The sequence below is a fragment of the Melozone crissalis genome, unplaced genomic scaffold, assembly GCF_028551555.1.
Source record: "Melozone crissalis strain CALT ecotype California unplaced genomic scaffold, PUWL_Pcris_2 ptg000026l_1, whole genome shotgun sequence".
NCBI lineage: Eukaryota > Metazoa > Chordata > Aves > Passeriformes > Passerellidae > Melozone > Melozone crissalis.
The window spans coordinates 6,289,827-6,315,776 of NW_026535804.1; the positions used below are offsets into that span (position 1 = coordinate 6,289,827).

At 39.4% G+C, this 25,950-nt stretch overlaps 1 protein-coding gene across 1 annotated transcript in view; it reads left to right on the top strand.

Annotated features, from left to right (window-relative positions):
- Positions 1-25,950, top strand: part of TBCD (tubulin folding cofactor D) — a 120,988-nt gene that overhangs the window by 66,774 nt on the left and 28,264 nt on the right. Inside the window, exons 18-27 of the mRNA XM_054278608.1 lie at positions 1,051-1,136; positions 5,545-5,625; positions 6,349-6,422; positions 7,256-7,373; positions 8,154-8,214; positions 9,552-9,574; positions 17,934-17,965; positions 20,147-20,209; positions 20,623-20,699; positions 22,871-22,952. Of these exons, the coding sequence (XP_054134583.1) occupies positions 1,051-1,136; positions 5,545-5,625; positions 6,349-6,422; positions 7,256-7,373; positions 8,154-8,214; positions 9,552-9,574; positions 17,934-17,965; positions 20,147-20,209; positions 20,623-20,699; positions 22,871-22,952 (697 nt within the window). The remainder of the gene's footprint in view (positions 1-1,050; positions 1,137-5,544; positions 5,626-6,348; positions 6,423-7,255; positions 7,374-8,153; positions 8,215-9,551; positions 9,575-17,933; positions 17,966-20,146; positions 20,210-20,622; positions 20,700-22,870; positions 22,953-25,950) is intronic.

A 25,950-nucleotide genomic window follows, 5' to 3' on the forward strand; every position in this document is an offset into this window, starting at 1 on the left:
CATAAATACTCTGTCTGTCCTTGGTTCACTCAGATTTCAGGCCCTGTTTTTTGGGAGCACTGGAATTCTGCTTCCCAGAGCAAGAGCTTGGCAGCAGCTGGCAGCTCTCAGTGCTTCCAGGATTAACTGCTCCAGAGATTCTCTCTGATGGAGAGATACTTCCCACAAGTTTTGCATGGCTGGATCCTCATGTGGAAGGGATGAGTGAGCTGTAAACAAACCTGCATCACATCCCAAACCTGTACTTCCAGGGAGCCTCATTGTTTTAATACCCTCTGAGTGTCCCTTTTGGAAGAGAGTGGAGCCTGTGTCAGCTGGCTCCTTTCCATTTGTTTTTCATCGTGGCTCATGGGTGCTCTGCTGCCTCTGCTGATGCTCTGTTAAACCAGCCAAAACCAATAAAATTCTGAATATCTGGATTGGATTACTTGCACACAGAAATGCAGATTTCTAAGTGGAAATCTCATACTTAGATAATATATCTTCTAGAAACAGACTTATTTGAGAAGAGATGGCAGAAGTGGGATCCTTCAGTAGGATTCAGTGCTCCCAACCCCATTTTTTAGTTCATTAATGAGTCACAAAATAGAAGTGTAAGTAGAAACTCCCATGTACTCTACACATGATGCATCTCTTGGTGCCTAAATCTCTAATTTTATATTTCATTAAACTCACCTTGTGCCTTCACATAAACTGGAAACATGTTTATGTTTATCTAAATCTAATTCTAGAGGAATCATCTTTTGGGTATATACATAGTCATGCCTTAGCCAAATGTATATTTTGGTATGACTGGGAGGTGTGAAGGAGCTGTTGCATAGGTTACTGCCTGCTGCCATTGGCTTGGGCTGTTTATCATTGACTCACAAACAGAGTGAGCTATTTTGTTGTTTATATATTCAATATCCTTTATGTCTCTAGCACAAGTGATTTTACTATAAATTAAATTGTATTTTTTTCAGTGCTTGGGAGAGTAGCAGGAGATTTGTTTTCAATCATGTTGCCTATTTGGAATGTATGATACATTTTAAAACAATATTTTGTTTGCAGGGCACTTTCCCCCATGGCATTGACATCCTGACTGCAGCTGATTATTTTGCTGTTGGTAACAGAGTTAACTGTTACTTGACTATAAGGTAAGTTTCCAATTATTAATTTTCCTAAATATGATGGTGCTCTTCTACCTAATGAAATTCTTATCTGATTACTTCACCTTACTGAACATTGTTTAATACTGATGGTTTTAAGTAAATCAAAATTGTGGTTTTATTTTTTTGATGACTGATTATCAGGTGTGAGGCAGAGTGAAAATGTGGCCATGGTTTCCTTGGCTATGAGGAGGAAGCAGCCAGGAGGTGTCACAAAAGTGTCTAAGCTGCTCAAGGCTGGACCAGATGAAGTTTGGAGAGTTGTAGTCAAAGGAGAGGCTGTTGTGATGGCAGATTCTGGTATTTGCAGGGGTCCCCAGGACGAGGTGAGAGATGAGTGAATCTGACTCCATGTTCTTAGAAGGCTTATTTATTATTTTATGTACTTTTATTATATTAAAGAATGCTATACTAAAACTGTACTAAAGAAAGAGAAAGGATACAGACAGAAGGCTTCACAAGAATGGTGATAAAAACTCATGAATGACTCCTCAGAGTCCAACACAGGTGATGGTGATTGGTCATTAAGTAAAAACAATTCACATGAAACCAATCAAACATTCACCTGTTGGTAAACAATCTCCAAACCACATTCCAAAGCAGCAAAAACAGGGAGAAGCAAAGGAGATAATATTGTTTTTTCTCTGAGGCTACTCATCTTCCCAGGAGAAGAAATCCTGATGAAGGGATTTTTCCAGAAAATATGACAGTGACAGTAAACAGACTCTGATATGGGGGAAAAAAATCAGGTTATAAAAAATAATTTTTTATAATTTTAAAAGAACAACTTGCCCAAGGTATTGAATTTGTGGTCTGTGCATAGAGCTTTAGCTCCAGTGCCTGTGTTAGCTCAGTGGAAAGCTGGCCACGGTGTGCAGTGATGTTTGAAAAGCCCAACTGATCTCTGCAAAGAGCAGATGGCAGTACCCAAACTGGGCTGGTGTGGTTATAAACCTGGAATACAGAGTCAGCTCTGGAAACACAGAGGTGCTGACATCAGGGGAGCTGGGAGCCAAACTGGATGGCCAGAAGGAGCAGAATATTGCATTTCCTCACGAGGAAATGACAAAGAGCCAGGGCTGGTTCTGGCTTGAGTTGTCTCAGACAGAGTCTGTGTCCAGAGCCAGGGTGGGGAGAGCAGCACCCACAGAGGCTGAGTCAGCCCTGGTGGAGACAGGGCAGGACATTGCCCTGTGGGGCTGCTCAGGAGCCCAGCAGGGCACAGAGGCTGGAGCTGCTGATGTCCTTGGGCAGCAGAAACTGCACTCAGCTACATGGTGGGTCATGCTGCACTGCCAGCTTTGTCACTTCCACTTGTAGTTGAGAGGGAGACAATATATCCCATTTTCAGAAGGTTTCAAACTGGTTTTATTCCAGCATGCATGCTTTTTATACATTCTTACAAAACTCATAAGTTCACTCTTTACTCATTGGTCAGGAGAGGCAAACTAAGTGCTCATTGGAACAGGCAGTTGCAGGTTTCTCTTACTTATCCTTCTTTCTTTCTTGGTTTCTATGTTAATGACCTTGGTAGAAAAGTCTTATGGGGTAAACATGGATCCTCTGATCAAACATGGATCCTCTTATCAAACATGGATATTCTTATCAAACATAGATCCTCTTATCAAACGTGGATCCTTTAATCAAACATGGATCCTTTAATCAAACATGGATCCTCGTATCAAACATGGATATTCTTTTCAAACATGGATCCTCTTATCAAACATGGATATTCTTATCAAACATAGATCCTCTTATCAAACACGGATCCTCTGATCAAACATGGATCCTTTAATCAAACATGGATCCTCTTCTCAAACTTCTCTCTGGCTCACATGAGTCACTGTAAAACCTCTTCCACATCCACTGAGAGATTTTTAATTCATACTGGAGCCCTCTGCCTTCACCTTGGCTGGTTTTTTATTGATCTGTCCACCTCTGCATTGTCCCTCCCTTTTGTACAGAATCATTTCAGTCTGTTCAAACCTTCACCTTTTACCCACTGTCAGCCCTTCTGGGGTCCCCACCCTCCTCCCACAGCCTTCCCCAGAGCTGCCTCCCACGGGAGATGGGGAGATGCAGGAGCCTGGGATTTCCCTGCTGCTCGAGATCCCTGAGCATGGCATCCCTGGGATTGCTGAAACTCTGGGTTTTGTACTAACACAAAATTGAAAACAAAAGTGACAAAGCAGGTTTTATTTTCTCTCTTCTATAATTCTGGCTTGGAGGCTGATTATGTTCTTCTGACTTTTCAAGAGCTGAATTGGTAATTTAATTTTTTTATTTTTTTTTTACTTCTTTCACTGTGATTTCTACAGCTTTTGTACGAGCACCAAGTGAAAATATTTTTACTGTTGATTTCTTTCTTTAAGAAGAAAGAAACAACAATTTCTCTTGTTCAGCAAGGGGAATAAATTTGTAAATCTTTTAATAAACAGCCTTATGCACTTAGAAGCTTGGTTCTCTGAAGCCATCTTCAGTGCCATTAATCAAACTATTTTTTTGTAAAATATTTGCTCTCTCATTCACTCTATTACTTCAAAAAAAAAACCTGCTTTTCAAGCAGGCTGTCATTATTCAGGTCAATATTTAAGTTACTTGGCTATTTCCTTATTTTTCCCTGAGTAACATTAAAGGAAAAAGCATCCAGGTATATATTTGGCTACTCAGAAAACATGTACCATGATAATGTTGAGCAATAAAAGCTCATAAAAAACATAGAGTTTCAATTTCTACGGCTGAATTTGGTTTATCAATAATGATATTATTCCAGTAAAGGGGCAGCATCATGTATATTTAAAAATGTTTGTGTGTGTGTGTGTGTGTGTGTAAATGGTTGTTTAGAGCCTTTCAAATCTAAATATTTTAATGCAAATTTTTCACTCTGGGTTTCCTTTTTGCTGATGGTATTTGGAGGATTCAGCTCAAATATCATAATACATTTCTGAGGATGGAAGGTTGAGGAAACCTATTTTATATGAAATGGCAGTAAAGAGATGATGTGATTCCAGGAGTTCTGAGCTTGCTACAAGCAGAGTTAAAGAAAAAGCTGCTGAACCTGAGTGAGGTATAAAAATCTAAGCAGCACCATCATCAGGAAATCAGATTTGTATGCAGGGCTTCTTGCATTAAATTCTCAGTAGGCACAGAAGATGAGGATTATAGTTAAAGATTAAAAGTGGGATTTACCTACACCTGTGACTCAAGAGATTGATTTTTAGCTGGGCAAGGAAGTTCAATCAAAATGGTTGGGTGCTAAAGCTGGGACTCAGAAAAGCAACTACAAAGAAGAGAAGAGAGCTCAAACATGGCAAGGGAAATGTGTCTGTTATTGTGGGTTCCTGCAGAGTAGGGAAAGGACCTAGAGATATGAATTTTATATTTATTTTATATTTTATAATTTATATATATTTATATATCTCTGCTGGCATCAACAACAGTTTGAACCAAGTGTCAAATCCTTCTCTAGGGCTCAGTAGAGGGTGGTTCTGTGTGCAGTGCTGAGGTCTGGCTGTGGATTTAAGGATTCTCTCTCTGATGAATTCCATAGATATCAGGATGGGAACATGTGGCAGTATTTGGTTTTTCTCTTTATTTGCCTCTGACTGCACACAGGTATATCAGTGGAACACCATTATAGCTGCAAAGTGAATCACTGGAAAGATCTGAAAAGGTGAAATTAAGATAATCCTTGAGTCTCTTTGTGCCCTTCTGACACAAAGTCCTGCTGATTGTTGGGCCTCCCAAGGTGATCTAACACTCATCAGATGTACTGAAAAAACATTTCTCTTCCCTTGTGTTGACCTTGGCTTTCCATAGTTGATGCTTCTGGAGATTGGAAGTGTGGCTGTGAGTTGGGCAATGCAGGCTCCCTGATTGGTGCTGCTGTTCCCTTCCACCTCACACCTGAGCTCTGCAGCCTCCTCAGCTTTTGTCACCATTCACTGCCTGCATATGTTTGATTTTTAGAAAGGACAAATGGAAAATCCCTTCTCCATTTTGGATGTAACACATTTCTGTTTACTTATTTTCCCTCTGTCTTGTAGTTGATATCAGTGATGTGTTTCTCCAATCTGAAATAATCATTCAATTTAATCTACACATCTGGATTTTCTGGAATGTAACAATGGGATTGAATGTCAAGCTTGTTGTATGTAGAGCAGGTTTTAGAAAGAATCTGAAAGCTTTATAGAAGTGGTTTTAAGTTTTTTCAATAATTTAAAATATTTCCCATTCGGTCATTCAACTGCATCCCATTTAGGAGAAGGGACATTTAAGTAATTTAGAGGATTTAAACCTTTGGAATAGGCTGTACTAAAATGCACACAGATATTGGTTCTGTACTCTGTCTCTGACTATATTTCTAATCTATATCTCTTTTTTTGTTCATTTTCAGTGTGTATATTGCTGGCTTTTCTGAGTATACACAGCCAATGATTGATCATTTAGTTAACATGAAGATTAACCACTGGGATAGGTAAGTTCATAAAATCTAATTATTAATATCCAGGAATTGACTGTTCTGCATAGATTTTTCTGCTTTTGTAGATTATTTCTGTAAAATTTACTCACACCTGGGTTTGCAGCAGCATTTACTGAAGGGAACTGGGCAAGCAGTAGGTGATATCATCTGTACCTCCCAAGCACAATGTCACTTAAGCAGGTTTATGAATTTTGTCTTTTGGCCATGACCTCAATCTGTTAATGGATTAATAAAACCCATTTATATGGTATATAGTGTGTGTGAGGGGTAAACACTGTCACCATACAATTATCCTAATTAAAGCAGATTTCATGCATAGAGATGGTGCTTACTCACATTCAGTGCTCATGGAGATTGAAATGTGTACATATCACACAGGTGAGATTCTATCAGTGCTGATCAGAGTTTGCATCATGAGAAATAATCACAGTTTACTGCACTGCCCCTGCCAGGGCCCAGAACAAGCCCTCAGGTCCCACCAGCCCCACTGGTGTTTTTCCTTCTCTCTTTGAGCTCTTTTCACCCCACTGAAAGCTGGCTGCAGGCTGGCTGCTCTTTGGTTTTGTTGGTTTTTTTACAGGGGGAAACATAGGATATAAGAGAGTACTGTAATTCTGAATATTTGTTTTGACTGGGGGCAAAAGTCCCTTGCTCACATGATTTTTTTAGCACATTGCTTCTGCTGACTTGCTAACCCTCAGCAATGCTTTCTTACAGTGTTATTCGAGAACTTTCCACCAAAGCTCTGCACAACATCACTCCCCAGGCCCCTGAGTACATGGCAAACGTGGGTAGGTACCAGCTGAGCTCTGCCCAGCCAGGCTGAGCTGAGGCAAGACAAACCTACAAATAAAAATTAAGATTCCCCCTGCCACTTAATACAGTGTTGTGACCCTGATGGCTTAACCTCTTTTTAGGTTTTATGCAAAAAATTTTAAATTACTGCCAGGTTGGTTTTTATCCGGGGCCTTTGATAGCTGGCTGCACTGGGCTCTGCTGGTTCTGAGGTGAATTTTTGTTCTGAGGTGAATTGTGAGGTGCAGTTTTGTCAGCAGCTGCCCCTCCAATTCCCAGCTCTTGCTTTGATGTTGGAAAGGGTGGGGGATCTGTTTTGTCTTGTCCAGCCTGACACCTGCAGAAGAACTCCTTTCTGACTGTGTGTGTGTAACCAGATGTTTCTTAGCACGAGCCCAGGGTCCTTTTCTGAGCCCATTGCAGCTCCTGAGATCTGGAAATCCCTGGCAGATTTTCCCTGTGGCTGAAGGCAGTGCCCAGCCCCTGAGATGCTGCAGTGCAGACCTTGCCTGGGCTTCTCTCGTGGTCCAGGAAGGTTCCACTGAACATGGAAATCAAATTCATCCACTTCCCTGGCTGCTCAGCCAGCTCAGGGCCCAATAGCAGTGTGGTTTTATTTGTTTCAGCCAAGGAGTATATAATAACTCAGTGTGATATGTCAGAATTTAATTCATTAAAACTTGTTTTTCACAAAGTTACCAGGATACTTGACTTTACAGAAATGTTTTTCCAGTGTTCTTTCTAGGCAGGCAAAATTACATTGAGAGCTGTGATCTGTCACAATGCTTTGTTTAAAAAAATAATAAATTAATTATTTAATCTCTTTCAGTTTTGCCAAGACTCCTGCCTTTATCAGTGGGCTCAGATCTGCACACACGCCATGGGGCAATCCTTGCCTGTGCTGAGATCACCCATGCTCTGTGTAAACTGGCACAAGACAATAATAGGTATTAATGCAACATTATCTAGACTATAAATTTTCCTTTCATGTCTGCTCTATTAAAAACTTCCTGAGTATAATTATGGAAATCTTCATCTCACTGAACTGGGTTTCCATTGAATTTTTGGTTGTTTTTATGAGTGATGCTGAGCTTTCAGGTTTTATTCAGTGATTTAAGACTTCGGTCTTAAATTCATAATTAGGAGAGACAGATCCTTTGCTGCATTACTTGGAGAATTGATCAGTTAAATACAGATTAATTCCTCTTTCCCAGCAGTATCCATCAAAATAATTTGTGTTCAAGAAAAAAAGATCATTTTTAGTAGTAGGAAGTACTTGAAATAGATGGAAAAATCACAGAAGTGTTGGAGTCTAAAAATACTACTGAGCTGAGAAGAGTTATCAGTGTATTGGCAACTATAATTGCCTGGTTTATATATATATATATATATATATATATATATATATATATATATATATATATATTTATTTATTTATATTTTATATAGTTATATATAATATAAATATATATATTATAGACTGTTATTAGGAAGTGACACTGATTTTATTATAAGGCTTTTGGAATAGTTTTCTGTATGACGAGGAAAGAGTTTATGTTGTTATGTTTGCTGTACCATTCAAAAATAAATATTGCATATTTCTGTGGAGCATAACTTGAAAACCAAATGATTGGTTTTTTGTTTGAAAGTACAATGATGTTATGGAAAAACAATTATTTACAGCATGATGAGGAAATCTGTATTAAAAATTCTGTATGCTTTTACAGATCTGTCACATACTATTTCACTGAAACATCATTGGAGGGGCTCAAGCAAATTCACCAAGAGGTTTGTAGCCAGCATAAATCTATTTTTAACCTGGAATGCTGCATGATTTTTAACAAAGATTTACAATTAAGGCAGCTGTGCCAAGAGTGAGCCTTGTCCTGGTGGTTTGGACACCCCCAGGCTCTGGGACAGCTGCTTGTCCTGGTCCCCGTGTCTTCACAGTGACATGGGGGCTCTTCTGCCGCTTGCTGAACCCCCAGCTCTGCTGCTGGAAATTTCATTTCGGAAAGGTCTCAGGGGATGTTTGGTTCCTTATCCCTCTGTCTTCGCTCCCCTTTATCCTCCTGACTGGCTGTGGGGTAGCTGCTCCGGGGACACTTGGTGAGCCCATTCCTTGTCCCTGCATCCATAGTTTCCTGTTTATAGCTCTCAAAAGTCATATTCTGCATTTCAATTGATGCATTGTCTGTATCTCTGCTTAAGCTAAATGAAACCTTTTCCTGCTCATTTCCAAATACTTCTGTGAAGTGAATTTTGCTTAATTTTTCCCTTTCATTTTCAGCCCTCCCATGGTGTTGGGTTTTTCATTCCAGCATGGAATGAAATACTCCAATATTCCAGACAATATTCCAGCATTCAGACTCCTGCTGTTCCTGCACCTTTAGTGCCAGCTCTGATGTGCTGCAGACCTCACCCTTCACCCACCAAAATCCACAGGTGCCTCTTTAATTCTGGGCACAGCTCAGAGCTGCTGCCACAGGTTCAAAAAGCACCTTTGTCCTCCTTTAACTTTCTCATGCTGAAGTGCCTGAAAGCTTGGTCAGCACAGCTCTGCACTTACACTGGCCTTGAGTTGTTATGCTGCAGTTGCATAGACTCTCAATTTTAAATAATCTGGGGTTTTTTTGCTTTTTACTACATAGAAATGTGATAATCTGTTTTTTTACAGTGGCTTGCTGTAACATTAAGAATGAAGTAAGATTTTTCAGTCACATTTAAGCCTTTGGTTAAGTTTTTCTTTTCAATCTGTAGCTTCCAAAGTTATTTTCAGTGATCAGACAAATCCATCATCATTCTGAAAGAGCCAGTGGTGGAGAGCAAATTTATTTTAAAAAGCCAAATTGGCTTCCAGGGTATTTGAAGGAGCAGCTTGGGTTTGGAATTTAGGAAATTAGTGCTTTCAGTGTTAAGTTATTTTGTTTTTTTTTTGAAAACAAAGTTCAAATGGATATAGAAAAGTTGTTTTATAGATGTTTTCCCTTTGAATTTTATTTTTTAAATTAACTGAAGTTTCGCACAGCTCACATTATATGGCATTGCATGTAAGCGGAAAAATGAAAACACTTGGATCAAACAAACTCAATTAAAATATGTGTTACTTTTTTTCCCCCCCCCAGCTTTGCAGTCGTCAGTTGTACAGGTAAGAAAAAAGATGCAAACCCATCATTTTTCATCTTGGAAAATGTCAGTTAAAGGGACTGAAACCAGGATCTGAGAAGTGGAGGTGTTTTGTGCAGTTAGTGACACCCACCCCAGTCCCTCCCAGTGCCTCAGGTGCTGTGGCTGCAGAGGGGCTGCAGAGGGGCTGCAGAACTGGCCTTGAACTAATGAGCCCCAAATTCCATTCCATTCCTTTCCTTTTCCTTTCCTTTCCTTTTCCTTTCCTTTTCCTTCCCCTTCCCCTTCCCCTTCCCCTTCCCCTTCCCTTCCCTTCCCTTCCCTTCCCTTCCCTTCCCCCTTTCTCCATTCCTTGTCCTCCCTTTCCCCCCCCTTTTTTCCCCTTTCCCCCCCCTTTCTTCCCCCTTTTATTTCCCCCTTCCCCTCCTTTCTTCTCCCTTTCCCCCCCACCTCCTTTTCCTCCACCTATTTTCCTCTTTTTTCCCCCCTTCCCTTCCTGTCAGCTTCTCTCTGAATTCCAGAATTCCTTTCCCCATCGTGTGTGACAGGCAGGACAGGAGCATTGCAAAAGGTTCAGGGCAATTTTTCAACTCTTGCGACAATGAAAATGTAAATGAGTTTTCACTAAGTTGTTTTTCATTTCCTATTTGTTGAAGCTTCCAGGAAATTAAGGGATATTGCTTAAGGAACTGTTAAGTAAATGTGAATTAAAACTGGTGTGTGACTTCAGAGTTTGATTCTAAATTTAAGGAAATGAAATCGTAATGACTTGTAGTCCCTAATAACTGTAACTGACAGCATTTTTTGGTCATTTTTAGTTCACTTCTTCACATGTGCCTTCCCTGAAAACAGTATAAACCTGAACTAGTTTTTTATGTAATTATTAATTATAGATTAAATTTTTTTATGCAAGCTTTTAAATCATGAAACTTTCTGAAAAAAATTATAAAATTTACTTTCTGAAAAAATGATAAAAAAAGGAAAGGGAAATTTACTTTAAATGAACTAGTCTTTTCTGTAATTATTAATTACAGGCTAAATTTTTTTTTTCTGCAAGCTTTTTAATAATGAAAATTTCTGAAAAAATGATGAAATTACTTCTTGAGGGGTCATTTAGAGAAATGTGGCACTTCCAGCCCTGGGTGAGCTTCGGCTGCTGGGTAGGCTTAGTGCTGATACTGTATATTCTTGTCTTTGTGGGTGGCTCTCTTGGCTTCCATAAATTTTTTAATGTCAGGGTGGAGCTTGGGTGTAATTTGTTTTTGTCAGAATGTGCACTTCTTGCTCTTAATGGTATTTATAAGATGCCTACAGAAATGTTTTTGTTCTAGATAAGAGTTCTAATTCAACTCCAAGCTGGATTGATTCACTGCTGTTTGCTCTCATACTTAGCTGAGACAGAGATGTCTGCCCTAATCCATATTGTAAAATACCAGTGTGCATAAAATATTTGAAAATGGGACAAGAAAAATAAACTAGGTTATAAAAACAAACCAACAATTTGAGTGTTGCTGGGCAAGCATTTAGTGAAACAAGCCAAACTTGTTTCATGATGAGTAATTATTGCACATAATATTCCAAAGATTTCCATTTGAGAAATTGCTACCGGGAATTTTCAGTGTTAAAAACATCTTGGAGGAATGTTGAAAAGCTTTTTTTGTTTTTTATTTGTATTTCAAAATTTTAAACTATATTAACAAAGAGCATCTGGCCACATGTCTGAGCTGTTTATTAGATGTTTTGCTTTCACTTGTGTCCACTAAACAGCCTTGTCAGGGACTGAAGGGACTTTAATGCTTTGATTGTTCTAGGGAATTTTTTGCCCTCTGAGAAAGTGAAAAGGAAATAAAGTGTAGAAATGCTGGATTTTGGGGTTTTTAAAATTTTTTTTTACCAAGTTGCAGTTTATAAATTTTAAGCTGGAAAATGGGTCATGAGTTTCTTGATTGTCTGATTCTGTTGAATCCATAAGGACCTCAAGTCACACTAGAGAAAGCCAAAGAAAGCTGGGATGGAGACATTCATAGAGCTGCTCTACCATCTTTGTTTAACAATTCTTGCACCATCTTTAGCCTGATTTTGAAAAATGGTCATGAATTATCCTTTACATAATTCTTTTTTGAGTTCTACTGCAGCCAGTGTTGAATATACTCGAAGCATTCAAATTCATTTATGCTAATTGTAAAAAATCCCATCTTTTACCATATTACCTTTTTTTTTTTTTAAAATACAAATATTTTTCTGTCCTTGTGCAGAAGTCCTCTCTGGTTTTACCATAGTACAAAGGAGCCTGCAAGTCCAGGCACATCAGAGAGTATTTCCTGCCATTAGCCTTGATCCTGACACATCTGATGCACTGGTTTGTCTGGAGGAGCTGGTTGCTTGGAGCATTTGCATGTGCACTTCCAGCTGTGGGTTGTGCAGGAGTTTCTGGGTTTCTGTGTGGGGGTTACACCAAGGCATATGCAAACCATGCCCTGTAGAGCATCTGCCTCCTGTGCCTGTTTAGGGCTGTACAGGTTATGAAGTTACAAAAATTGTGCTGTGTTTATTTGGTTTAAATGGTGTTTTTAATGTATAAAAACCTAAGATGAAAACTTGTGGCATCTGTTGCCTTCAGCTGTGTTGACCTGGGTTAGGAAATCACTCTGCTGGTTTAAACACAGTCAGTACTCAGTCTGATTTCCATTCTGCTTGCACTGCACCAGCATGGTTAGTAGCTGGTTTTTTTGTAGCAGATATATTTCTATTGTGCATCTGAGACCTTGGACTCATTCTCAACACTCCTTCTCTCAATAACAAGTGATGGGAAAGAGGAAATGGCCTTAAGCTGCACCAGGAAAGGTTTAAATTGATGTTGGAAAAAATACTTCACTCAAAGGTTTGTGAAACCCTTGCACAGGTAACCAGGACAGTGGTGCAGTCACCATGCCTGGTTTTTACCATCTAGAAAACCTGGATTTAAAAGACATGTTAGAAAGGGTTTGGTTTAAAGTATTTTAACACATTTAAAAGAAATGTTAGAAAGGGTTTCGTTTAAAAGGTTTTAACACAAATAAAATATGTCTTAAAAGGGTTTCAGTTTAAAAGGTTTTAAAAGGTTTAAAAGACATGTTAAAAGGGTTAGATTGGTCTTGGCAGTGGTTGGATTCAATGATCTTATAAAGGTCTTTTCCAACCTAAATAATTCTGTGATTCAATAATATGAAAAGTCTTCAAGAAAACAGTATTTTAGTAGTAGTTGTGTTAAGGTTCTCTGAACCTGCCTCATCTGGTCTGAGGTTCTGGAGTGGCTATTCAGCCTAATAGATGTTCAGTATTATTGTCGCTGCTAGAGATGAAGGGATGGGACTGTTTTCAGGCTAAGAACAATTTATTGCTCAGATAAAATCAATCTCAGAGGCAGTGGGATTTTAGAGGAGCAAGCAGTAAGCCATAGCTCAGGAGCAGTCACAAATTCTTTGTTACAAGGCAATATAGAACTTTCTAACCCAATGGACAGCTGCCACAGAATTTAGTTTGCTTTTCTGACCTATCACCTTTACTTACTTCTTCTGCACTGTGGATACTTTTATCCAGTGGGCTTCAAACTCACAAGCACACATTGGCTTCTGTTATAACTTCTAAATTCTTGGTTTATTCCATACAGCCACACCCCTACATTCTAAACCCTTCACCATTTTATCAATACAGTTTGTCTGTGACCATGTTCACAGGGGTCTGAGGATGAGGGAAGAGACAAGGATCTGACTCCATGTTTCAGAAAGCTTGATTTATTATTTTATTATATATATTATATGAAAACTATACTAAAAGAATAGAAGAAAGATTTCATCAGAAGGCTGGCTAAGAATAGAAAAAGAAAGAATGATAACAAAGGATTCTGGCTTGGACAGAGTCTGAGCCAGCTGACTGTGATTGGCCATTAATTAGAAACAACCACATGAGACCAATCACAGATGCACCTGTTGCATTCCACAGCAGCAGATAATCATTGTTTACATTTTGTTCCTGAGGTCTCTCAGCTTCTCAGGAGGAAAAATCCTAAGGAAAGCATTTTTCAGAAAATATCATGGCTACATTTCTCACTTACTTAAGGTGTATTCTTACTTACAACTATGGAAGCATAAGTTTATGATTTTATCTGTGTATTGTATTTTTACATCAATTTTTACATCAATTTTTACAGATCAAACTCTTCAATGTCTGTAGAAGTTTGTGTTTTTCCCATTCTCACAGTTCAGAATATTTTTTTAGCTTCCTTGTAGCCGCTTGTGAGTGTGACACCAGCAGATGAGGAGTGGATGTGGCAGTGCAGGGCTGCCTGCAGGTGCTTGCAGTGCCCTTTGTGTCTCAGCAGATGCTGCTCCAACCCTCCAGGCTTCCACCCCAGCTGGATGTGCTGGGATGTTGGGCAGCGCCTCCCACGCCGTGCCTGCGACGTGCTGCACACCCAGCCTTGCTCTGAGCTCATCCCTGGCTGTGGAGCACGTCAGCCGTGGCAGCCCAGCAGATTTAGGAGCCTGGAGTGGCAGGCAGTGGCAGTGGAAGCAGCACTTTGGGAGTTTCGGCGTTTGCAGCAGAGTTCAGGAGCCCGCAGGTGTTGACAGGTGCTGGGCAAGAGAGAAACTCAGCTCATTTCAAAGACCTTGAAGGTTGTAACTGATCTTGATGGTTTCAGGGCAAATGTGTTTCTTGGCATGCATCTGCCTAAAAGAGTTTTTTTTTAGGCATATGAGCTTAATCAGCAAAGAATTCCAGCTTTGCAACAAAGCTCATCTTAGCAGTTCCTCCAGGTTCAGAGGGTTTTATGCATCCAGGGCTCTGTGAGATCCTGCTGCACTGTCCTCTGAAGAGGTACAAGGTGAAATTCTGCTACAAACTGAAGTCACTGGGAGAGCTTTTACTTCCATAGAGCCAGGATTTCACCTGTAGCATTCTGATGTTAGAATACAACGTGAAATAGAATTTACAGTAGCCTAAAACTTGGTGTTTCTCATGTTAGTGTGGTTTTATTCTCTGCATCCTGAAGGGCTGGCCATGAAAGCTTTGTTAATCTATTCAGCTGAGCTCAGGGGTTTCCCTTTCCCCCTGGGGTACCCTCTGATAAAGCCATTCTGCAACTCCTAAACCCAGGGAATGTGAACCTGGGCCTTTAAAGATACCTCAGTTCTATTTGGGACCAAGAGCTCCCAAGGAAAATGCTTGGTTGCTGTTCATGTGGAGGTGAAATATGTGTTCTCAGCTCTTCCAAAATCCAGTATTTACAACTGAATCTCTTCAGCTATTCCAGTACTTCTAACTTCAGGTTTGAATATCTGTTTATATGCTAAAAAAATATTCTGAACTGTGGGAATGGGAAAAACAGAAAATTCTACTGACACTGAAGAGTTTGATCTGTAAAAATTGATGTAAAAACACAATACACAAATATTAAGCAGAAAAATCATAAACTTATGTTTCCATAGTTGTAAGTAAGAATATGCCTTAAGTAAGTGAGAAAAACTGATACTTTTCAATTCTAAGCTTCAGTTACTGTTATTTTTATTATCTGAAAGAGGAATTCTGGCTTTTGCACAAAAAGCAGCAGCCTTAAAATAATTTTAAAAAATAAATCCACAAAAGTACTTTGAACTTCTTGATGCCCTGAGAACAGCATTGTCACTGGTTCTGATTCAAGGCAATGTAATTACAAAATAAATTTTGTCATTCTTAGGCCAGTAATGTCAATTCCTCAGTTCTGCAAGGTTTATATATTTTATTTTCCACACATCCATTGTGACTCAGCCCAGGATGTTTCCAGGAGAGAAGCATTGCTGTGGAGCTGCACACAGGAGGGAATGCTCAGGAGGTTGTGGGGCTTGGGCACTGCATCAGTCAATTTGCAAATTGAATTAATAATTAAAGCTTGAAACAGGTACATCTAATAATGTGATGCAACTTGGGGATGTGTCTTTGGAATAAAAAAGAAGGAATACTGACTGTACAGCAAAATTCAGAATCTCTGAATTAGGTAGATCCGTATCTTTTTAATTTAGTGAAATAGTGTGGAGTGAGATAAAGTTAACAGAAAGATGTGCATCATGTTTGACAAACCAAGCACTGGCTGAGGAAAGATCTTGGATTATGATGGAATTTTTGGTTCATAAAAGTGAAATATGCACAAGCTGTGGAAAGGGAGAACAAAATTAGCTTTATTTGTGGACACACAGAGTGTCTGAGCAAGAACCAACTCAGGGAGCTTTGCAGGGGAGCACACTCAGGTCATGGTGCCACCAAGAGGGACTGGATTGGAGTTTGTGCCACGTGGAAAAGTGGCTATGCAAATCCCTGTCACCTTTCTGCATTCTTGCATGGGGACAGCAATCCTCAGAGAGGCTCTGAACTGAACTGGAGTTGGTGAAACGCCAGAGGAAAGGATAGCACTCAAATTATTACCATCAGCACAGCTTGGAGTGGCCTGACTTCCTTCTTGGCAGTGAGGAAATGGAGAGGAGCAGCCTTTGTGAGTCAGTTCTGCTTTGTAGTTGGAGCAGAGCAGTCCATATCTGAATCCCTGCATCAGCAGACTCTGCTGCACACCAAACACATTTGCAAGGTGATTATTTTATACTCATTTGCAGCAAGGCAAGGAATGGGTGAAGGCAAAATAAAGGGGAGAAGAAGTGTGGAAGAGGAAGCAAGGCTTGCCACATCAGTCACCTGCTTTTGCTGCTGTCTCCACTCCTTGCATCACTTTTTTTGTTTTCTAATTTAAATTTTTTAGAAGCTGGAGAGCAGACAGCATGGCAGGAAGGTGGGGTAGACAATGCACAGACCTTATCAGCATGAGGATGTAGAATCTGTGCTTGCTTCCTACAATGATAAACTGAGCTGGGATTATTAAATTAAGCCTGATCTATATTGATTGTGGAAAGCAAAAGCTTCTCAATTAAAGGAAGTGCTGACCTATGACAAATGAGAATACTGTGGAGTCGGCATCTCTGTGTTGGCTGAAACACCAATGTTGAGCAGTCAGAAACCCAGAGCATATTACAGAAGGGACCTCCTCGTGTGGAATGGAAAAACCTGTTTAAAATGTTCAGGCTTTTGAAGCTCATACAAAGGGATAAACTGGAGAACAAAGTTGTAAGAGCTGTTAGGATTGCTAAGCTGGCCTTCTGAGCACAGCTACTAATTTTATTGTGGGAAGGGAGGAGGAGAGGAGGGAAGAAAATGTTTAAAATAAAAAACTACAAGCAAATAAAAGAAACAAAAAACAACAAGCAAATAAACAGGTTTTTGTTGTTGCTGCCCTTGCTGGGAGTTTCTGCCAGAGCATGGACATGCAAACAGGTGATTAAGGGTTGGGCACACCTCAGGGAGGAAATATTCCAGCAGAAGTGAAGGCAGACAATGAGGAGTCAAGGGAAGAAATATCCAAAGGAAGGGGAGGTCAAAGGTTCACAAAGTGGAGCAGTGAAGCCACAGAGGGTGACACTGAGTGGAACACCCCAGGCATTGCCTTGGGGCTGAGGATCCAGACAAGCAGCAGACTCTGCTCCATGGGGTCAGGAGAAGTCTCTGCCCACAGCCAGGAGAAGCCAAGGAGTGCAAACAGGCCCTGCCATCTCCAGGATGATTTTCCGTCTCCACTCTTTCTGCCCAGTTCAGATTTTCTCCTCCCAGTGCTGTTACTGGCCACGCTCCTGTTCAGACAGAGGCACTGGGCTGAGGTCTGAGCTGGTGAAACCATCCTTGAACACATCTGTACTTCAGGAGTGTCTGAAGTAGCTTGAGCCATTTGTTTCTTTCCCTTTTCTGGTGTGCTGATAAACACAAAATCACCTGGGAGGGGCTTGAGCAGGAAAGGAGAAGGGTGGTAAATCTCACCAGGAGAGAAAACCAGTTAACATATGTCAAAATGGGAACTGGGAAGGGAAGTTTCTTCTTAGTTTTACAGAGATGATGATTTTATTTAAAACTTGCACCTAGTTCCTTTTCATTTTCATTTTTCCTTTTCATTTGTGGAAATCAGAAGCTGGTAGAGTCTGTATGACTGGAAAGTCCTTTGGCCAGTCTCATGGGTTTGGAATGTTCCTGAAGCAAATGAAAAGAAAAGCAAAATGAACTTGGCAGTCTTTTTATTATTCACATTAAAGATTAGGAAGACTGGGAGTGCATTTTTGCAGGAAGAAACCTTAATATTCAGGAGAGGTTTGTATTAATCATACTGAAGTCAAGAAACGTTGATTTAAAAGGAAGCAGCGTTGATCAAACACAAAACTTTGTGCTCTGCTTTCATTCTGAAATGGTTTTGAGGTGCTTTTTGCTTCACTATGGTCAGTGTACACAGGTTGCCTGTGGTGGGTTGTTCTCTGAAGGCTGTTTCTGCTTTGCAGGGGTTTAGGTGGAGAGCTGATGAGACCAGCTGGTAAGTACCACAGCTGGGCTGGGACAGCACCAGAGGTGCCCTGAGGAATTTGGCTGTTGACGTGTTTCCAGTTTGTTTTGCATGTGTTGTGTTGAATGTGTAGGTAAAGTCTGCACAGTAATTAAGAAAAGATGAACTTTGGAGGCCAATTTGGAATAACCAATGCACTTGGAATAACTTTGTGTAAGAGCTGGAGTTGGTTCTGGGCTCTGTGTCTCACTGTGTCCTTCTGCTGTTGCACACAGTGAAGTTTTTTCAGGGTTGAACTTTCTCTCCAGAAGAGATATAATCTGCACTTTTAGACAGAAGCCATGGTGGAAATCATGATTTTATCATAACACGTGTGTGCACAGAAGTGAAGCACAAAGACCATATAAACAACAGTCTGTGGGGAGTGTGGCACCACAGAAAAGATGGATTTGGAAGATTGTTATAAGCTGAAAAAAGGAAGGGTGTTGCAGGAAGAGGTAGGCTGGGTGGATGAGGAAATGATGTTTCCTGCTTGTGAGCTGAATGAAGGAAGTGCTGCAGAGCACATCCAGCTTGGAAGATCTGAAACCATCCAAACCTCATGGGTGAAAGAGCTCCAGCACTGAGGTGGAAGAAAAGAAGGATTTGAGTGAGATTTGACACAAAAAGCAAGCTGAAGGAATAGGTTTTTTGTGATGTTTTAGCTTTTAAGCAGCTGAACATTTCATGGTTTTGGAGAAATACAAATGGCAGCATTTTGGCATGATACAAGTGTGTAGGTGGAATGAGAGAAGAATTGAAAATGTTCCACAAATTGCCTGCATGTCTAATGAAGATGATGGTCTCAACCACAACAGAGCACAAAGAAGTGCAGAGAGCTGAGGAGGAACCCCAAGAGACTTGGGTTTAGTCACATTGCGCTTGTTTGTGAATAAATATTAGCTCAGAGAAGCTGACACACAGTTCTGAGAGGATTCTATGTAGCATTGTGAGTTCAGGAGTAGATTTGGAGCCCAGTATGTTGATTCTAAATGGAGGTGATGAGCTGTGTACAGAGCCCAGAGGAAGAATCAAAAATCAGGTTGTGGGAGGAGAGGAAAACAAAACAATGGCATTATTTTTTATTGCACCTTCTTCTGTGTTTTCCCTCCTCTCCACCAATTCTAAAGCAGCCAGGCGTTGACATGGAGCTGGACCAATCTCATTTATTTGAACTGAACCCCAGGAGATGAAAGATAATGGTATTCCCCAATTGCTGAGTTTTCATTTGAGCAATACAATCTGTTGGATAGAAAATTTGCAGTGTTTACTGTGCTAATCTCCATTCCCCAAAAAAACCCCTCAAAACATTAAAAAAAAAATACAGTTCTCAAAGTGGGTTTGTAAACATTAGAACTCTCCTAAGTTCATAGATTAAATTTGCAGTGTTTACCTCCATTCCCAAAAAAACCCTGAAAACCTTTTAAAAAAATACAATTCTCAAAGTAGGTTTGTAAGCATTACAACTCTAATAAGCTCATAGATTAAATTTGCAGTGTTTACTGTGCGGATTTCCATTCCCCAAAAAACTTTAAAACCTTTTAAAAAAATACAATTCTCAAAGTGGGTTTGTAAGCAGTGCAACTCTAATTTCATAGATTAAAAATAATAAGGGCTTTATTATGAAAAGGATGTGCTCATATATTCCAAGTATCAAAGGAAATAAAGTTGCATCCAGTTTCATAGCTCCCAGCTGTGTGCAGTGCACAAATGCCACTCCTTGGAGGTTCAAAAACAATGTGAATAAGAGGTAGGAAAACCTGTCATGTATATTTGAATAGTTTTTAGTGGCTGTAGTATTATCCCTGTCTCAGTTGGTTTATTTTCTCTGATGCTGCACTAGCATTTCTAGGCTGTATAGCAAAAAAAAGTGGCTGATATGTGTGTGCACACCTTGAATGGCAGAGAGAGAAAACATCCCCCCAAACAAGGGATTTTCAGAATTGATGAGACTAACTCATGTCAGGGGACAGTTACAGCATTGTAGTGATTTTTGTACAAATGTAATTTCCTTCCAGTTTTTAATTTCCCTTAGTTTGAATATCTTTTAGCAAATATTCTTCAATTTAAAATTAATGCTAATGTAACTTCCTGTGGTTGTCTCTTCAACATTGCTGCAATTTCTCTTTACTAGGGGGTATTTATCTTGTTATCAAACTTATTTTCTTACAGTCTGCACTTTAATTGAGAAGTTGTCACTATCAAAAATGCCATTTAGAGGAGATCCAATAATCAGTAAGTCATATTTTAAATAACCTTCCATGACTGTGGAACTACTCACTAAATTAAAGTATTAAGAAATTATGCTTTTCAAAATTAATGGGGTTGGGTGGTCTAACACATTAAAAAAAACACCAAAAAGAGACAAATACTGCAGCAGATGCTGATGCAATTTGAAGATTTGGTTTTTAGCTGTTGGCAATAAATAAAATGTGCAGTACTCAGCATCACAAGTCATGGGTGCTCACTGTGGACATGGTAATCCAGACTGGAGCAGCTCTACTGGGAATCACAGCCTTGCTTAGTTTGGAAAACCAAGGACACAGGTTGATCTGTGTAATTCCTGGTCTATGGAAAAATTAAATGGAGAATATTGAAGTTCAGAAAGTAAGAAAAGTTAAAGCTGTTTGTGTTCCTTGCTGTTGCAGGTGGTTGGCAGTGGTTGATCAATGACAGCCTAAGACATCTCACTCTTGTTTCCAGTGCTGCACGACAGCACATAAAGGTACAACAATTTCTCCTCCTTCATGTGGTCACATTAAATACAAAATTAGAAATTCTTTTGCTTTCCTTTGGTTGATTATCCATGGGATCTTATTCGTTCTTGAATGCATGTTTCTTAGATGTGTGAAAAGGGGTATTTTAAAAGTGTATTTTGAATTCCTCAAGATTCCAGTGGACCTTTCTGGTTAGTACTTGAGCAGTTATCCCAAAGGTTGTTCCTGTCTGTACCTCTGGACAGGCTGATGTGCTGGAAGCTGCTCTGTAGTTATATTTAGAGAGTGTTTTCCTTCTGTTTGGTGTACCTATAATATATGTGATTTCAGAAAACTCTTATGGGAGTTAAAAATGCTCTGGATGATGTCCACAGGTACTCTGTGAGCATTGCTGTGAGTTACCAGAGTTACTCAGGACAAGCTGCTTAAATTTTCCATTAAACTCTGCTGCAACTACTTTTTCTGTGCTCTCAGACTGCTCTGATTGTGAATATTAAATCCATTGATGGATGTGGCTCATGCTGTTTTATTTACACCATCTTAACACCTCCACTTGTTCACCTTAATTTTCCCAAGAAATCCCATGGCAGTTTGATCTCTGCTGAATTATAAAGGCAATTTCTGTCTGCCCTGCTAGAGCTTACAGACAATCTGAATTTAACACACTGTGTTCATTGTGTTAGGTGTTAGTAATAAGATAAAAAGACATTTCAGGTATCTCACACCTCATCTTTCAAAGCTTTCCTTGGGACACAGAGAAGAATGGAGTTGTATCCAAATCACTGAAGGAAATTTAAAAAAGAAATTTGATTTCTTAGGATATTCTTTTGGCATTAACAATTTATTCAAAGTGCTGGTATGTCTTATAACTGGAACTTCTAAACCAAAAGCTTAAAAGAATTCATTATAGGCTGTAGGGAATTTTAACTTGTTTAGTAAACATCACTTTAAGCCAAACAAAGTGTATTTAGTAAATGGCAATTCTCACTTATTTCTGCTTCTGTTTTACAGAGAAATAATTGTAAAGGCAATGCTTAAGATTTTGAAAAGTAATCTCTTTTTTTTCCTGACATACAGTATTCTCTTCCAGTTTAACTTCATACATTTAAGGTGAAAAACGTTTCATTTAGAAAGTGAAATATCTGAGCAATCTGGTGTGGTCCCAGGCATCCCTGCCCATGGCAGAGGTTGGATAATTTGGCCTTTAAAGGTCCCTGATCTGCAGCAGTTGGATAATTCTGCATATTTTGTTACTATTATCCCTGTGGTAGTTAGAATATTGTTTAGGTGAGTGCTGGTTTTCTTTCAAGTCCCTGATTTTGCATGGAGAACTTGTCTGAGGTGTCTTTGAGGGCAGAATGAATCAGCTGGGCAGGATTTCTGTGTTACAGCTGAGATTTCTCGTACCTGGAGAACATGTGTTAATAGGTATTGTTGCTGTTAACATGAAGTGAACAATGCAACTTTTGTGTGCTTTCAAATTTATTATAATTTTGGGTAACATATTATCAGCTGAAAAGTATAATTCAGCCATAAATTCCTTCTATTATATATTCTATTAAATTCTAATCTGTTACATATTCTATTCTGTGCTTTCTGAAATAGCAGCTGAGTTGTTTTGTGTTCTGTATCAGTAACTGAAATTCTCCAAGAATGAGGAGACTCAGTTATGATACACAACCATTGATCCTTTTCTAAGCCAATTAACATTAGGACACAAAGCCTGTGATCCTGGATGTTTGGGCTTTTTTGTTTATTACCTTCAGCCCATTTTCTTTTCTGTGTTTCCTTTCTGTAGCCCCCTGGGGAAATAGGGTTTGTTTCTTATCAATCTGATATCAGTTTATGGATATATATGACATAAGATGAACTAATGACTTGTGTGTTTTGTTTGTGATGCTGGGTCATCCTGGAGGTCTTTCATCTGAACTGAAAATACATTTCATACATTACTGTTCCTGTTTTAAATGCTAATTTAGCTTACTGGTCATATTGAAAGAATAAGATTAAAATCTGTTTTTTCCTTTCATAAGTTTCCTTACTAAACCAGTATTGGGAAGAAATAAGAAAGAAAATGCCAGTATCTGAAAAGAATTTTTTATTTTTAAATCTACTTTATTTTTCCTTAAAAATTCTAAGATATGAGGTGAGTAAATGCATTTCTGTGCCTTTGTTGCAGGAGTCTGCAGTGTCTGCACTGGCTGCTCTGTGCAATGAATTTTACATGAACGAGAGGGGAGAAGCTGATCCAGCTCTGCAGGGTAATGATTCATGTTAAACACAGAGGCACAGAGTGCTGGGCTGGACAAAACTTGCACTTTGGAGGGATTGTACAGAACAAGGAGGGGCAGCACTGGTTTTAAAACAGCTTAAAATTCATCAGGAAAAAATAACTGACTGCTGAAAGTTGTCTGAAAAATGACAACTGGAAGTGTAGGAAATGTCTCATTTCCTCCATAAATGCTGGCTTTAGACTGGAGGTGAGCAGAAGGTACCACAATAATGAGGCAAATTTATGTTGCTTTTCTGTTCCATACTGTGAAACAAAAAACCAATGATTGTTCATTTCTAAAATCCTAAAATTTAACAAAGTGAATCTTTTCCACATCCTATTTTAATAAACTCTGCCAGAGATCATGGCTGATTTACAGGAGAGTTGCTAAGGGATAAGAAAAGGATAGAAAAGGACAGCCAGAGTTCTGGTAAATGTGCATGTGAGAGCTCATGTGTTTGTGTTGGGATCAGCAGTACAGGAGGAGGCTTAAACTTCTCTTAGGGCTGGATGAATCAGCATCTTTGTTTATACTGCTTTTATACTTTATTTATATTGCTTTTCTTGTACCTGTCTTCCTTTCAAGGATCAGATTGTTCAATGTCCATCAGAGACAAATTGCTGGATTGTACAGATAAATATTTTAAGAATAACAACATTTATATTCTTGTTTTTCTAAATATGACAGCAAACTTACATATACTTAATAAAATATTAATTTCTTTCTCGATTTCTTACCATTTTTAAATTAGGTAACAAAATACCTATTATTTATTTTTCTTAGAGTTGTTCCCAAAATGATGTTGATATTGATCACATATGTATTTACATAGAGTCCATGCCCCAAAGACATTAGGGCTGAACTATAAAAGCGGCCTATTTTGATTTGAAAATACTTTATATAGCACTAAATCTTTACATTTTTGTCAAAAAAAAAAACCCCAAACAAACCCCAACCCTAAAATGGCCCTTTCCCTGCTGGAGTTTGGCCCTGCCTGCCAGGTTCTTTGTGGGCAGCATGGGAAGATGTGATCTGGTCCCAAGGCAGATAAAATCCCCACAAGCTCAGGAAAGGCTCATGTGTAAAACCAGAACGTGCTGGGCAGGAGGAGGCAATGCTGAGTCAAAGCAAACAAGCTAAAAATGAGTTGAAAAGGCGATAGGGCAAATTTAATGTAAGGATGAAGTTTCAAGTTTCTGTGAAAGTGGACTGGAAAGCTCAGGCAGGTGCCCAGGTCAGGAAGGAGAAGGGATCTGCTGGAAGTACAGGCTGCAGATGTTCTTGCTTTATCCATTTAGAATACTCATGTTTTTTTCTTGGATTTGAGGTTTATTTTTCATCTGCCTTGTGCTTGGAGGGACCATGGCAATGTGGCTGTGATGGTCTAGGGACACAATTAGGGCAAATTTGTAGATACAGATAAAATTTCTCATGGGATTTCTGAAGTAGAATTGTAAATTGACATTTTTTCTGTTCTAGAAAACTCTCTGGTCAGCTCCATCCTGAGTACCCTTTTATTTGGCCTTGGCTGCACTGGACCATGCTCCACACATGATAACAGAAGTGGCATTACATATGCAAGAATCTTTTAAAAAATCTTTTAAAAAAAACAAACCAAAAAAAGTGTATTTTATCTCTGTACCCATAAAACTTACAAATTTCATGCCTGTCTGTTGTGGGATTGAAATCCAGTAGTAAAAATCCTCCCAGAATGTGCAGGAGACATTCAGCACAGGGCAGGTGCCTTAGATAAATCAGTTAAAGCAGGTCTGGACATGATCAAGGCATTAGGGGAAAAAGAACCCAAGCATTTTTGGTAAAATTTAACCAGAGTTTCACTGTGGCTTGATGATTAAAATGAAAACACCAATCAAGGGTGCTTTAGCAGTTTGACATTCTGAATCTGTCCTTATAAGGCTGCAGTTTTATTGAATCACTGATTTTGCCTCTGTTTTGACCTTCTCTTAGTGTTTTCCTGTCTTAGTGTGTTCTGGTTTGGTTTTGCTGACTTTCTCTTTTAATATCCTTTCAGAATGGGTTGTGTGGAATTAATATTGTAGGCACTTCATTGGCTCTGTTGGTTTATGAAGCTGAAGGCTCTTAGAGGAATATTAACATTTGCATTACACTTTGCACCATAATTACTGAGTGGTTATAAGAGCTGTTTTTGCTCATTGCTGTGTCATTTGGCTAAAATGTCAATCTTAAATTTCCATCACTCAGAGTGGAAACTGTCCCAGCCTCACTGTTCAAGATCTTCTTGCTGTCACAGCAAACACTGCATCTTCCTGTGGCCCCAGGACTCCTAACACCCTGGTGGTTTGGAAAGTTTTAAATAAATGTGCTTATCTGGAGGTGTTGCTCACCTCTGGCCAGGGAGCTGGGCTGCTGATGGGAGGGACAAGCTGGAGCCTGCCCATTGCATTGGGGTTTAAAAAAACAGCCATGAATTATGATGAATGGGGAGTTTCTTATGGCAATTCTTCTTTCTTCCTCTAGCAAATATTGCTCAACCATTCAAACCTTAGCTTACAGTAAGCAGTGGCACAATTATGTAATCTTCCCAGGATCTCTGGTTCTTTTTCTTGGAGGATTAAAAAGTGTCTGTGCAGTAAGGGGATTGATAAGACCACCTTGCTCCTGTCTGAATCAGAGCTGTGTTTATTGCAGCTGGCTTGGAGAAGCTTTTCTGGAGTACTTTGGTTTTCTCTGCATTTTACAGGAGAGTTTAATGTGAAAAATTGGGTAAAGGAAGTATTGGCTGTAGGTCTGAGATAAGGCTGCAGCAGCAATGTGAACCTGTTTCTAACTTTTCCTCTTTTATTTTTTCCTACACCCTCATTTTCTCCTTGATATCACTTTACATGTTTGCTGAGGCTCTTTTTTCCAGCCCTGCTGGGTTTATTCTGTGTTTATTCTTGTGCCTTTTGACTCTGCTGCTGTTTGTGGGGTCACTGTCCCCACTGTGTCCTGTGCCAGCACACAG